This window comes from Molothrus ater, chromosome 13 (genome assembly GCF_012460135.2).
Source record: "Molothrus ater isolate BHLD 08-10-18 breed brown headed cowbird chromosome 13, BPBGC_Mater_1.1, whole genome shotgun sequence".
NCBI lineage: Eukaryota > Metazoa > Chordata > Aves > Passeriformes > Icteridae > Molothrus > Molothrus ater.
The window spans coordinates 159,724-174,117 of NC_050490.2; the positions used below are offsets into that span (position 1 = coordinate 159,724).

Consider the following 14,394-nt stretch of genomic DNA (forward strand, 5'->3'; position numbering starts at 1 on the left):
ATTCATTGAGTACAGATCCCTGAGCACCAGACCTGCAGCAGTGGAACTCAAACAGCATTTCTCAGGGCATTCCCTGCAGTTCCCCTGTTCAAGATTTTTTCATGTTTAAATTCTGAAGCTAACAAAAATCCCAGTGCACATGCTGTAAGTGTGACAGGGCTTCGATGTATGTAAGAGGAAAGCTGAAAATCAGCAGACTCACAGAAATCCCACTGGCCTCAGTTTTAAACCAAATGCAATCATCTTATATAAAAGCTCTGTCATAAAAATTACACTGAGCCTTCAGAAAGCAGGCTTGCAGTGTGTTGCATTTAAAACTGGATTTGCACAGTGGCTCTTGAGTTACGTTCCATGGTACATTGTAGCAACTCAACTTCTAATATAGACTTGAAACCTTACAAAAATTAAAATTTCTATACCTAACACAGAAATATTTGATTTTCAAATCTCTTCATATCCCTGGAGTTCTCCTCATCTCCTGAACAGAAGCACCAATTCAGCACCAAAGCCCTAAACTTCAGAAAACCAACACAGGAAATTATTATTGGACTCACTCTCCCTAAATTTGCTGGAGCCTCCAAGCATTGAAATGCAAGAAAAACATTCAACCAAATTAAAGAATATTCAACACCTTTCCCTCTCCATGAAATAGTGGTTTTGAAAATTAGCCACCCTCACTGACCAGCATAAGTGTTCCCAGCTGCCTCTCCACTGGAAAGATGGAAGGTTTTCCCCCTTTGCCCCTCTCCATTTGGTTTACACTTTCACAAATAAATACAAATGACAAATCTCTTGTTTTTCCCACCACCCATAAAAAAAGGTGAGAATTCATCAGTTTGGGAGAATTAGCAAAGAAAAATCCTAAGCAAAAATAAAGAAAACTGAAGGCAGCAAAGACAAATAGAGAAAAGAAAGAGAGAAAAAAAGTAAGGGGTTTATGAAAGACTCTGAGAGAAGAAATACAAATAGGTACAAAAATTTAATGCAGTGCAAAAAAATTTTAAAAATTTAACAAATCTAATAAAAAATATGATGTAATTTGTACCACAGGAATAGACTGCAGAAACAAGAGGCAAGCTGGGAACCAATCAAGAAAATTATTAAATTCAGAAATGTCCAGAGTAGATGATCTGAACAAGGATTTCTATCAGTGTGACAAGTAGGTGAGAAAGTTTCAGCTGCAAGGTACTGAGGAAATTAGTGGGGCTTGTGGTTGTGGAGCCTATCTTTCCTCCTTTAAACATTGCATACTAAAAGCTTTTGAATTTCTAAAACTGTATCTTATTACATCACAAACCAAGTTTTGAGAGACAAAAACTCCCTGAGTTATGCTAGGTTGGGAATGACAAAAATAAATTCACATAATATGGCAAACAAACACATCCTGCCCCCCAAAGCCTACAGGGCAGGTCCCTCCTTCCAGTCTTGCCCCTTATCCAACAAGTGGCATTGGCCCCCTGGTTTGGGGCAGACTGTACAGAGTTCCTCTGTCCCTAGAGAAGGGAAAGAGGAAGTCTTCTCCTAAGGTTGTTTGTGTGTGTCTCCCATGCTCTTCTCTGACATCTCCCAGACCCACACAACCCTCTCTTCTCTGTTACATCTCTCACTTTCTTTGCCATCTCCTGCACAGGCAACCAAGAGAAAGGGCCAGTCTTTCCTACCCCCACAGAGGTTATGCCTGAAGGACAAGTAACAGGCAATTAATTTATTTTTCATAATTTCATCAATTAATTTAAGTCAAGTAAAAGCTTTTGTTGCAATTTGACAGACAAAACCAACACAAGACTATTTTTTAGATTGTCTGCTATGTTTGTTTCACTGTTACTTATCTGATGCACGCTGTTCACTGACTGCTTCTTTATTTATATGACACATTATTCTATTTTAAAAGGCATTTCAGAGGCATAACAACGTTATTTCAGTGCACACAATCACATCAGATAAGCCACTAGCAGCTCTGGATCAGTAACAATTTGATTGCTCCAAACCAGCACCAACACAGTAGGTTTGCAGGAAAGGCTTCCAGTTTCAAATGGCCAGAGAACATCAGTCAGCAAAAAAGCTGGAGGAGCACAAAGTTGGTTGGAAAACACAGGTAGTGAAATCATTATCAGGGTGCTGGAACCAATTCAACTCACTGACTGAATAGAAAGAACACACTTACTGAGCAATTGCTTCCTGAACAACTATATGTGCTATGGGAGTCAGCAGGTGTGCAATTTAACAACGCTCAAAGGTCTCTGCTTTGAAACAAAGTCTTTCTTGTTCGGAGGAAAAACAACAAAACACACACACACACACACAAAAAATCCCAAAAACCAACCAAACAAAAAACCAAAAGAGCAAAAAAACAAAAACAAAAACCAAAAAACCCAAACTAACAAACAAACAAAACAAAAAACCCAAACCAAACCAAAAAAACAAAAACACAAAAACCCCAAACCAAACAAAAAAAAACCACCAAAAACCAAAACCCCCCAAAAAACAAACAAAAAACCCAAAACAAACAAACAAAAAAGTGCAACTGAGTAGGGAATAGAAGATACACTGTGGCTGATGGCTGGTACTGATGTGTTAGTGTCAGAGATAGCAGACACCTACATAAAAGGGAAATTCAAAAATAAACACAGCTACACTGTGAAATTTCTGCCCTAAATAATGGTTCCTTGAATAACAACAGGAGGTATTATAAGCCTGAAGAAAAAACCAAAGATTTAGATAAAACAATATATGGTCTAAGTAGCCACTTCCCTTCAAACTAGATTAGCAGAGGGTTAATAAACAAGGTACTAAAGGACAGCACAACTAGGATTCACCTTAGAAGCATTGATAAAACATAGACTCCAAGAATGGTTTGGGTTGGAAGGGACCCCAGACATCATTTCATTCCAAGCCTCTGCCACAGGCAGGGACACCTTCCACTGTCCCAGGGTGCTCCAAGCCTTGTCCAACCTTGCCTTGGACACTTCCAGGGATGTGGGCAGCCACAGCTAGTCTGAACAACCTGTGCCAGAGCCTCACTGCCCTCCCAGGGAAGAGCTTCTTCCCCATATCTAATTAAACCCTGTCCTCTTTAGTTTGAAGCCATTCCCTTGTGTTATCACTCAGGCTCCTGTCAAAAGCTCCTCTCCAGCTCTCTTGGAGCCCTTTTAGGTATTGGAAGGTGCTCCAAGGTCTTCCCAGAGACTTCTCATCCCCAACAGCCCAAGGGTGTCACAGCAAAGGTGCTCCAGTCCTTTGAGCATCTTCATGGCCTCCTCTGGACATGTCCTGAGAGGTCCATTGGGAGAGCACAGCTGGATGCAGCACTCCAGGTGGAGTGTCACAAGGGCATTCTCCAGTGCTGTAACCCCAGAGCAACATGGTATTATTTAGTCTTTTGGGTTTTTTGCTTTGTACTGTTTTGGCTAAAACATTATAGCTTAGTGGGGTTGTAATAGTTAATAAATCTGTTGTCTTTCACTTCTTAAATCAGGTATAATGAAAACCAAGAGGATTTTATCATTAATTAGTAGGAAAAGCAAACATGCAACTATTACATAGTTCCCTCCCCCTCTAAACTTTCAAATATCCACCTACTCCAATATGTTAAAAGAATATTTGAAAGATCACCGAAATTCCTGATTTAATGATAAATAAAATACTGGAAAAGATGCAATTTGAGATGTGGAACTAGGAAAGATCTGAATAGTGGGAACCACAAAGAAAGGCAACTTGCAGCAACAACATGTATAGACAGGACTTCAGCAGAGGAAATGTTCAAAGGGACGTGAAACACTGCCTGGAGTGAAACAGGACCAATACAGGGACACAGCCACTATGGGACAGCATCAACTGAGAGGGCAACAAATTAACTGTCAGTTAGAGAAGAATCATCTGAGGAAGGCACTGAGCATCAAGAAAGTATCTATAAGATGCACTGTAAGTGCAACTTGAAGGCAACACAGAAACACCCCAGGCTAATGCAAAGAAGTCTGTTCTTACAAACCAACTCTTAATAAAGCAATCCTCAAGTTCAGTTTAAATGCAGGCACTGCTTCCTGTCTGGCATGAAGTAGATTAACAAATATTTAGAGGCAAAAGGTAAGAAGAACTTCAGATCAGCGTTTTTTTCCTTCTGAAAAACTAATACACAAAATTAGGATAAAATTAGACCATATGCTTTAAAACAAGATTTTATTTTGGTCCATGTTCTCAAAGGCCATTCAAAGCAAGGCCATTTTGTTAACACATGCCTTATTTTCTGCTAGAATGCAAAGTCAGTCCAAACTGAACAGGCAGCTGGAAATGACAGTTTTGCTCCCTGTTTAATGAGACATTGGTAGCAGCTCAGCTTCCTCTTCCCATTTCCAAGCCTTCCACAAGAGAACTAAAAAAGGAACCATCTGAGGGAGAAGAGAATAAGAGACTATTTTTGGGGAGTTAGTTTTGTAAACTCAGTCACATGACAGCACTGTAAATGTCTCTCTCCCTCTCTATAAATTACATGCTTTTCTTTGAATTCTGCTTGTATACATTGTTCTTTTGAGGAGATGTCTCTGTACTGCAGTTCTGTCTTATTCCATGGGGTCAGTCACCTTTCCTGCTCACATTTCATGACTGGAAAGCCAATGCCCCAGTTCCTGAGTTCATGTTCAGCTATATATCCCTCAATTAAGTGCTGTTTGAAGCTGGAAATAGACAGCAGTTATTTTTATATAATGATGAAATGCCACATCATTTATATAAATAAATGAAACCATTTATACAAGGGCAAGTTTTCAGTTAAATACATTATTTCACAAATCCTCCAGTACCTGATGATTGCCCTACACTGTTGGCATTTTAAAGTATTTCATCCTATGCCTTCCCCCTCTGTTCCAGGGGGCGCTGCCTGCACACCTGCTGCTCCCTGAAAACTGAGCTGCTTTCTCCTGATTTATCAGTGATCTCTGAGTTCATCCACACCTACAGCCCTGACATGGTGAGCCACATACAGTACAACTTGTTTTAAAGATTAAACTATTTTCTTTAATGGTTTTCTTTCTGTCTTAGGCTGCATTTTAAGTAGATTATACATAAACACACCAGCATTACTGTTACTCTATGTGTGACAGAATCGAGGTGCCAGCCCAGACTATCCAGGAGGGAAAGGGATGTGCCCTCCTTATTCCTCATTATTGGGGAAGCTGTTGCTCACACAGCTGAAGAGAAATTAATTCTCCACCATGCAGAGTTCTCAGTTTATGCTTGAGAACATTCCCAAAGCTGAGTGAGCCAAAGGAGTTTTCCCAGTGACTAGAAGGTGCCTTGCACACAGAGAGGTGACATCTGGAGAGTCCTGCAGCTGATTTCCTGTTTCCCTGTGACATGAGGCTGATCCACTTCTGAATTCACTCCTGCCCAAAGCAGGGATAGACATGGCTGCCAGCACAGGCTTTTTTCAAACTGTTTCGCTGAGATTGTTGTTTCTGTCACTTGGGTCACATTTATTGTCAAATTGCTCTGTCAATATTAATAACTCAGTTGAGGGGTTTTTTTAGGCTGTTTTTATAGAAATCAGCAAAGGCTGAGAATGAAAGGCTGAAAAGGCAGACCCAGTGAAGGTTCAAAAGACGTAATTTCTACTCTTCATCACCTTACATACAGAAGAATGCCTTCAGCTCTTGAGAGCACATAAACAAGGCAAAAACCTCTGGAAGTGGCAAACAACATCTCAGAGACAGGAAATGAAACATGAAAGACTCAGTAAGTAATCATCCAAAAATGAAAGCAAAGCTAGAAAATAACATTTCTAAGTAACAAATGGTTTAGAGCATGTGTGTATAATCCAGTAATACAGAATTGGTACAGCTAATGATACATAATTGAAATTTAGGAATATTAATTTATAATTAATCTGAAATAGCTGTAAGCAGCTTAATAAATATGGAAGTCCAATACTAGACTTTGATACCAGATACTAGCCATGAAAATGTTACATAACTATTATTTTTTAAATCTCTTTGCCTCTTCATTTCAAAAGTAGAATGGACACTTTCTGAAAGATTCATGTCAAGCACAACCAGCAGAATGTTCTCTGAGATAAAGAGACAAGCAGCTGCACTCAGAATAAAGCCCAGCAGAAGAAAACTGCAGGGATTTTACCAGCAGGATAGGCAAAGCATAGAAACATTCAGTGAGCCAACATTTAGGACAGCTTCTGGCAATGCAGAAAATCTATATGCAATGTATAGATTTCCGTGCTATTTGCACAACAGTCAGTATGTGTTGCTGCTGGGATGAACAACAATACTGTGCACAACTGTGCTGGGGATGTAGCAGGACATAACCAAAGCAAAACAATTAATATGTTAAAATGATTGGATAAGGAAGCAGAAATTGGTATCCTTGATTATCTACAGTATAGTGAAATTGAGGAAATTTCCCCAGGGATGAACAAAAGAAACAGCATTGGCTCTGAAAAGGAGGTGTTACTCCATAGGAGCACACTATGAAAATTCAGTCTGAACAAGTCATAAAGAGCAAAGGGCCATGGGGTCATACTAGATCTGACCAAAACCTGCAATTTCATGGAAATGAGGCTCTGCACAAGCCTTTTTTGGCTCCAAGTTCACTGTGACCATAATTTTTAGGGCTATCAACAACCAAACCTTGAACATTTTGGGGTGCCTTGTGCACACCTGTTTTTGAAGTTTGATGATATGGACATCATCATTCCCAGGCCAGGTACAAGGCATTGGCATCACAGGGGGTGGGTTGCTCTTCTGAATATTGTTTATATTATTGTTAAGGAGCTACTCCATAGGTTTCAATGCTGTGAGGGCAGCAGTCCCCGTCATGCCCTTTTTTAAACAAATGAAAAACCACTCTATCAATTACTGCCTCCCAGCACAAGATATGACCAGTGTTAGAAGCTGTTACACCAAATGTAGCTACAGCCACAAGTGTTGAAATGGTTGTCTGAGCACATGTTGTTCGGAACTAGCAACAATCCCTTTTACTTTGAGAAATTCCTGTGTAGGAGGAAATTATTTGGGGCAGATGCATATGTCTATTAGCCTGTCAGAATAATTAGATTGTTTATGGATTATTTCTTGTTAGTATGCTCGATGTGGATCTATTCATCTACAGAAATGAGAAGTACAACACAAAGAAACTCTATTCGATATTTATTTGAAAGCATTGCTCTTTATAGAAAGGAAAAAAGGTAAGTAACTCTTCTGAAAGACCGCTGATATGTAGGAACCCTTTGAAATTTTGGCAATACTCTATCAGCACAATATCTGACAATCTGTCCTGATATAGCTGAGAAAAAACTTCTCATGTTCTTTTTCTAAAAGACCATCAGACTAAGACAGACTCTAGGCGAGAATGACAGGTTGATCAAATCAGTCAGACAAAACAGAGGGCTCTTAAATATAGCAAGCCTATGCTAATATTCCTTGCTAGGCATTCCAAGGTTTTATTTCATGTACCAGATGACTTGGGAAATGCTGCAGAATTGTGTGCATCTCTGTGTTAATAATCTATCATGTCTTATTACTAAAACACCCAGAGTAAAGGAAGAACTTACCACAAAATGAAAAACTTTCAGCATAAAGTGAAGCAGCTCTTGCAAAAAGGAGATACATAAAACAAGGTGTACTTTCACATCTGATGAAGCTGTTCGGTTACTTTGATTTAACACGATTTCTTAGAGCACGTTAAAATAAAAAAATAAAGCAAACCCCAAACCTCTCAGGAGGCAAGTTCAGTATGGAAGTTTTAAGCCCACAGAACCACCTTGCAATTTGCAGATATCATCTACGCCTTTCCAACTTTCCCATCTTCACAATTATTATTAGCCCAACACAAGAAGAAATTAATAAACCCAGCTGTTATGAAATGCTCTCAAATATCAATGGTGTCTTTCCACTTTTAAGCCTATAAACCTAAAACAACTAAAACAGAATGAATAAATAGACAGTTATTTTTCTGATACAGCTTCTTAGCTGTTTTTCAACCTAGCCACTTGGCTCCCATGCTGTAAAGTTCAGGTATGCATATTAAGCACTGGGACCCAAAAATACCTCTGGTATCTCTATCACTGTACAGTAAATCCATTTCAGACTAAATACAGTGAGGAGAAACTTTTACAACTACTTTCAGGCAGCTGAATATGAAAATTCAGCTAAAGTCTCCTCCCTTCTCTCACTGGCACGTAAACATATAGGGCTTGACTCTTAGTAACTTAAAACACAGCAATCTAATACTAAGAAGTTTTTAAGAGTTTTGTTAAAACACTTGCCTTAGTATAATCTATGGTCAGCTTATTACAAGAGCTGTCTTGGTAAAAATACCAAGAAATATCTGTTTCCTTGGACCAGAGCTCTCTTGTTATGACTGGTTCTTGGTTTAAGCAAGCAGTGAGCACAGGAAATGGTTGGGTCCAAGAAGTTTACCTTCTAGTAAGTCTCTGGCCAGACCTGGTTCTGCCCCTGTGGACCGAACAAAGTCTGACAGGACTGCATCCATATCAAGAGTCATGTGATCATTCAGAGGTGCTGCCAGACATGCAGCAGGAGTTGGACTCACCGGCTGGCTAAAAGGTCTCCATCTGCCAAGGAGAAAAAGAAACAGGGTTTAGAATATACTCCCAGGTGACATAAACCACATTTTTCCTCTATTCCCTAAACAAGACTATTAAAAAAGCTTGCAGCATATTAAAATATACAGCGTTTGTCATCCATCTCTGCCTTAGCCTGGAGCTGCTGGTCACTCACACTGGAAGGTTTTCTCTATCCTAATATTTCATATTTTATTGATTTTGCTTACGTGCAACTCATAAATAGCTTTGCAACTTGACTCCAATTCAGCTAAACATAAGATTGGTTTATTAAAAGCACAATCACCAGATCATTGTCACTGCTCATAAACTGAGGTTTAGCAAGGATTTAAATGTCTAGAGCTCTTCTGCCTTACTAATACTAACACACACACAGCAGGGCTTAGGATTTGTTCCTTTATTTGCCTTGCAAATACAGCTTCTGTAATTTATAGATTCTCTGCTGTGCTGAGTCTGGCTGGGATGGAGTTAATTTTCTTCTTTCATTTTCTAGAACTGGGGCTAAACCAATGTTCATAGTAGCTGATAATAGAGTACTTTATGAGGTTTTTTTGGTTTATTTCCTTTTATTGGTGACCATGGCTATAGCTGCTGAACAATTTTTACTATGTTTATGAGCAGTCTGTGGGGGACAATCTTACCAGGGTGCTCTCCTGGTGGCACAATCACCCAGGGAGCTGTTAGGAAGCAGATCATATTTTGCCCCAAGTGAAATGTGACAATGTCTCACTTGGGAATTCTTCCTGCCAAATCCACGGCCAACAAGAAAATATGCCTGCTCTACTGCATTTTGCATCTTCTTTTCATTTCTGAAAATAGAAACCTTTTCCTTCTAGGCAATGCTCTTTACAAACATAAAATAGAAATTAAAGCAGTCACCACAAGAGGAGTTCATGCCAGGCAAGCTATTAAAACAGCTGGAATTTAAAACACAGTCATCCTAAGCCTATTTCCATACTTCAACCCTGCCTGCCTGCTGCTGAAACAGTGCAAAGCAAAGAAAACAGGAGGAAATTGAACAATACACAAGGTAAGGAAAAGCATATGTTTTACTTTCATGCTTGTTATTCACTGGCCAAAGTTTACCTTTGAGTATGAATTGGATTTTTCCCATTGATTCCTCCTCACAGCCTCAGTTGCAATTTTACCTCGTGCCAAGGGTAAGGTCTGGCACAGAGATTTTCTATTGGCAGCAGATGATGTTGGTTGGCTCTTGCTTGCACCACAGCTAGGAAAATAAACTGTGAAGGAAATTGGAATCCAATTAATTTCACTGTCCCCCACATGAAACAGTCCTTTCCTACTTCATGTTGCACATTACCTGGTTATACTTAGCCTGAAAAATGGAATGCCTTTGCTCTCAGACACTGCCTTTTTCTGCAAGTACATATCCCTGCTACAATGCAAACACCATTTACCTTCTGCCTCAGGAGGGTGGGGTCCTTCTCAGCCTCATCCATGGGGACTGGCCGCTAAAACCAACTTAGTCCAACAAACTCAAAGTTTGTGGGATATAAAGTCACAGAATCATAGAATTGTTGCAGTTGGAAGATACATTTAAGATCAATGAGGCTTGAAAAGACATCTGAGATTATCAAATCCAACCCATGACCTGACACCACTTTATCAACTAGACCATGGCAACAAGCACCATGTCCAGTTTTTCCTTTAACATCTCCAGGGACTGTGACGCCACCACCTCCCTGAGCAGCCCATTCCAATTTTCATCAAGAAATTCCTCCTGATGTCCAACCAGAACCTCCCCTGGAGCACCTTGAAGCCATGTGCTCTTATCCTGTCACTGTTGCGTGGGAAAAGAGAGTAACACCTGTCCCTCCCCAGCCTTCTTTCAGGCTAGAGCAATCAGGTGCCCCTCAGCCCCTTTTTCTCCAGGCTAAACAACTCAAGCTCCCTCACAGCTCCTCACCAGACCTGTGCTGCTGGATACCAATTCCATGTTTTCCAGGACAAAGGTAGATTACACTGCTGCTAATTCTACCCACTTCACACTCTTTAGGCCTCTACACTGTTCCACTGCACGTTTCACATCTTTTATACTATTTATACAAGTCTATCATTATGTTTGGGCCACATGAGGATAGCAGGGGAGGTGATCTTTTCCCCTCTATTCAGTCCTGCTGAGACTTATCTGGAGTATTATGTCCATTTCTGGATCTGAAACAAAGAATGACATGGACATATTGGAGTGAGTTCAGTGAAGGACCACAAACTGCAGTGGATCACCCCTGTGCAAGGAAAACATTTCTAAAGGGTAATCCTAATGAAAGTGTAGTAACAGAAGGAAAGCTGGAAATATTGAGGAGACTAGTTAAAAAGGAATGCAGATATTTTGAAAAGAGAACTACCTTAATGGATTATGGCCAAATTTGACATCTAAGCTCTGTTTGAACTGAATCTGTTCCAATGCAAATGCAGGGCAAAAATGCTACTTTTATTTTTAACAAAGACTCATACATAGACGCACTGTACTCAACAGCACTAATCTGTACAAAAAGATCACCAGAAACTGAACACAACTAATTTCTTTAGTGACTACAAGAAAGATTGAAATTAATCTTAGCCAGCAGGATGGAAACATATGGATCAAACTAAAGGAACCTTCCAGAGATGATACAAAGCATTGGTGCATTTCAGACCACCACCAGAAGTGACTCAGTAGTATAATGAGTGTTAATTTAAATGCACCAGCTGGGCCCTCAAGTACAGTCACTGTGTGGGGGCTGGAGTGCTCATAAGTTTGGGGAGCTGAAGTGTATCAGCTTGGAGAAGCCAATTCATGAGTTGTCTCAAAATCAGCATTACTTCAGTATTTTAAACAGTAAAATAGACATCCTTCTCAGAGCAAAGAATAACACCAATCTCGGCATTTATGATGTCACCATCACCTCAAAATTACCGCATAGAATCTACACTCCGGAAGCAGCAGAGTTAGCAGGATCCTCTCTGCATGCATTTAAACTAACACTGGTTTCTTCCCTATGGAAGTTGTTTGCTCAGGCCTCTAGAATTTAGATTTAAAAAAAAACCAAACAAAAACAAGAAAAAACCCAACAGAAAAAGTCTTAAAATATTATCTTTGCCAGTAAACTACTATCAGCTGGGAAAACCCACTGAGATGGAAGTGTAATAAGTAAGCAAAAAAGAAATAAATTATAAATTCCAGAGGAGGCAGTGACTCAGAAGGCAGGTGGCCTCAGACCCATTTCTCCCCAGATGGATTTGGTCTCTCCACACCTAAGGAACCATCAGCACCACCTTTGCTCTCAATGGCTTGTCAGAGCATTAACACAACTTACACTTCAAATACACACACGGAGCAGATCTTACACAATTATTCAACTCACACCACTCCTGTGGGTAACACTACAGACACACACACAGACACCTGCAGTTTTCATTTCTAAAGTGTCACACACGACACACAAATGTCAATTGGAACTGAATGGATATTGACACATATTGGCCATCAAAACACAGGAAGACCTTGGTTTTCACTCACTTTCTGGCCAAACTTCTTCCCTAAAACATTTCTAAACAGCACAAATACAAGAGGCAGTGAAATCAGATAATTTGTTTTATATTATAAGAAAAATAATTTTAAAAGTATTTAAAGAGGAGATACTGATTAATTTGAAATGTTAAGATGAGCTAATAGGACTTGAAATCAATTTAGTACAATCTCAGTTGTATTTGATCTTTTCTTCTCCTTCAAGTACCTCTCTCTCAAAGCTGAGCCATACTTGGAGGTGAACAGTCTTCACCTGAACATAAATTTAACTTCTTCAAAAGCAAACAGCTTCACCCAGTTAAATGACATGAAGGGTTTTTTCTCTAAAGAAGCTTAAAGAGATGCACAGGGCTAACTAATGAAGCAAAAGCAATCATGTTAAAACAAATCCCATCCCATGCATCCAGAACAGACACAGCTGACAAAACCTAAGTGAGGAACAGAGAGAAAACAGCACCCACTGGACAAAGCCTCAGGAAGACAGAATGACTAAGCTGCAACTAAGATCTTTCACTTTCCTCATTTTCAAAGAAAGGATGAAATAAGCACTATCAGTAAGAGGCACAGTCTTGGTGCTCTGGGAAACCAATGGAGGGAGACACGCAGCAATTGCATTAAACCAGCTCCCCCAGGCTCTTTTTATGTCCCTGCAGTGTGACAGAGCTCAGGGCCTGTTGAACATCCCTGCTGGCTCTCAGCAGCTCCGCCAAGCACACAGGTGCAGCCAACTCCCAGGTGCAATGTTCCTGCTGCCTGACTGCCTGGGAAGGCAGAAAGACCCTCTTTGTGCACAATTTGAGGTTCTGAAAGTAATTCTTTCTGAAAGGTCACAATTGATAGGAAATGCCATAATTCTACAATCTTAACAGTATTATGGAATTAAACCACCCTTTATTAGGTTAAACTATTAAGCAGAAATCTATAATTAAGCAATCAATTTCAGTGGAGAAGATTTGTTTAGGAGAACAGCAGCTTTAAGGGAAGTGGTAGTTAATGCAGGCTACATAAGAAAGTGGAGATGGTATTTTTTTCTACTAACTGGATTAAAAGGCATTAGTTGAAGAAGCCAAATCGATGATAATTACCTAAAGAAAAGGTTACTGTGAACTAGACCTGATGGCAAAGTGGGGAATTTATATGTTAAAATGTGGACTCTCAAAACACAGTAAAATTACAAGACAGCATTTGGTGAGGGGTATCTACCTTCTCAAGTCTAAAATATCAGTTTGGAACAAAAGGAGACCAACAAAAAAGACAAAAAGTAAAAGTTCAAATCAGACATCATTACTAAGGTTTAATCTACACAATGGAACTCAGGAAAATTAACCCAATTAATTTGATTGGATTTGTCTATATCCATTCCTTTGCAAACACTTTCATTTGTGAATAAAATGCTGGCCTTAATTTGGTTTGGCTCATCTTGCCTTCGAAGTGAGTTAAATTGAATTCACTGGAGACCATTTTAATTATGAATAGATAGTGCACACAGGGACTTGGTGGCACTTAAGCTGCCCTCTTTAAATTCCTGCATTTAGTTGATTTGCATCAATTTTCCCTGGTATCTTGTGTAGACAATCCTGAACATTAAACACAGAGGTGGAAAAAACAGAGAAAGAAAGAAAGAAGCTTTGCTGAAGAATCCTCAGCTCTGTGGGAACCATCAAAGAACAGCTGTCCAAGAGAACTGTTCAAGTACATCAAGTCTAGTTCTAGGATAAATACCATCAAGGTTCAGGGACCAACTAGGAAGTATTTTGAAAATGCAGGTACATTGCAATTTTCAGAAATGCTACTTAAAGTGTCTACTATTTGCTTACATATTTGAATTATTTCAAGATACTAAAGTATCTTTAGATGTGATTTTTACAACTGTATTTTCATGGACCTTCAGAGGTTTTCATAACACCGTTTTTCTTACTTAAGAGTGATTACCTTCTCAGAAGGAAAAAATGTCACAGATAAACAAGAAGTCCATAGAAACAGGAGTCCTGAACTGGAATAAACCAAGCAAGAGACAGTCTTTTCAGGTAAGGATCTCCTACACCCCCGCTTCAGTATTTTTGCAGGACAAAACACCACCTATAGTATTTTTTTTCCAAACAAGAAAACATGATCTGGATAACAAGATTAAACAAGATATGAATGAATGTAAGTCAATTACTATGTTGCTCTTATTTTATTCACAAGGGCCCTCATAGTGTGGTAACTGTATTCTAACAGAAAGCAGCCGTGTAAAGGATAAATGTAATGCCACTGATAAAGCCGAAATTTCTCTGAA

The 14,394-nt window shown here is 39.5% G+C and overlaps 1 protein-coding gene across 1 annotated transcript in view; it reads right to left on the bottom strand.

The window, feature by feature from the left end:
• LOC118690557 (OTU domain-containing protein 7A-like) overlaps positions 1-14,394 on the bottom strand; it is a 108,869-nt gene that overhangs the window by 36,488 nt on the left and 57,987 nt on the right. Inside the window, 2 exon segments of the mRNA XM_036389343.2 lie at positions 8,424-8,578; positions 9,674-9,828. Of these exon segments, the coding sequence (XP_036245236.1) occupies positions 8,424-8,508 (85 nt within the window). The 5' untranslated portion in view covers positions 8,509-8,578; positions 9,674-9,828.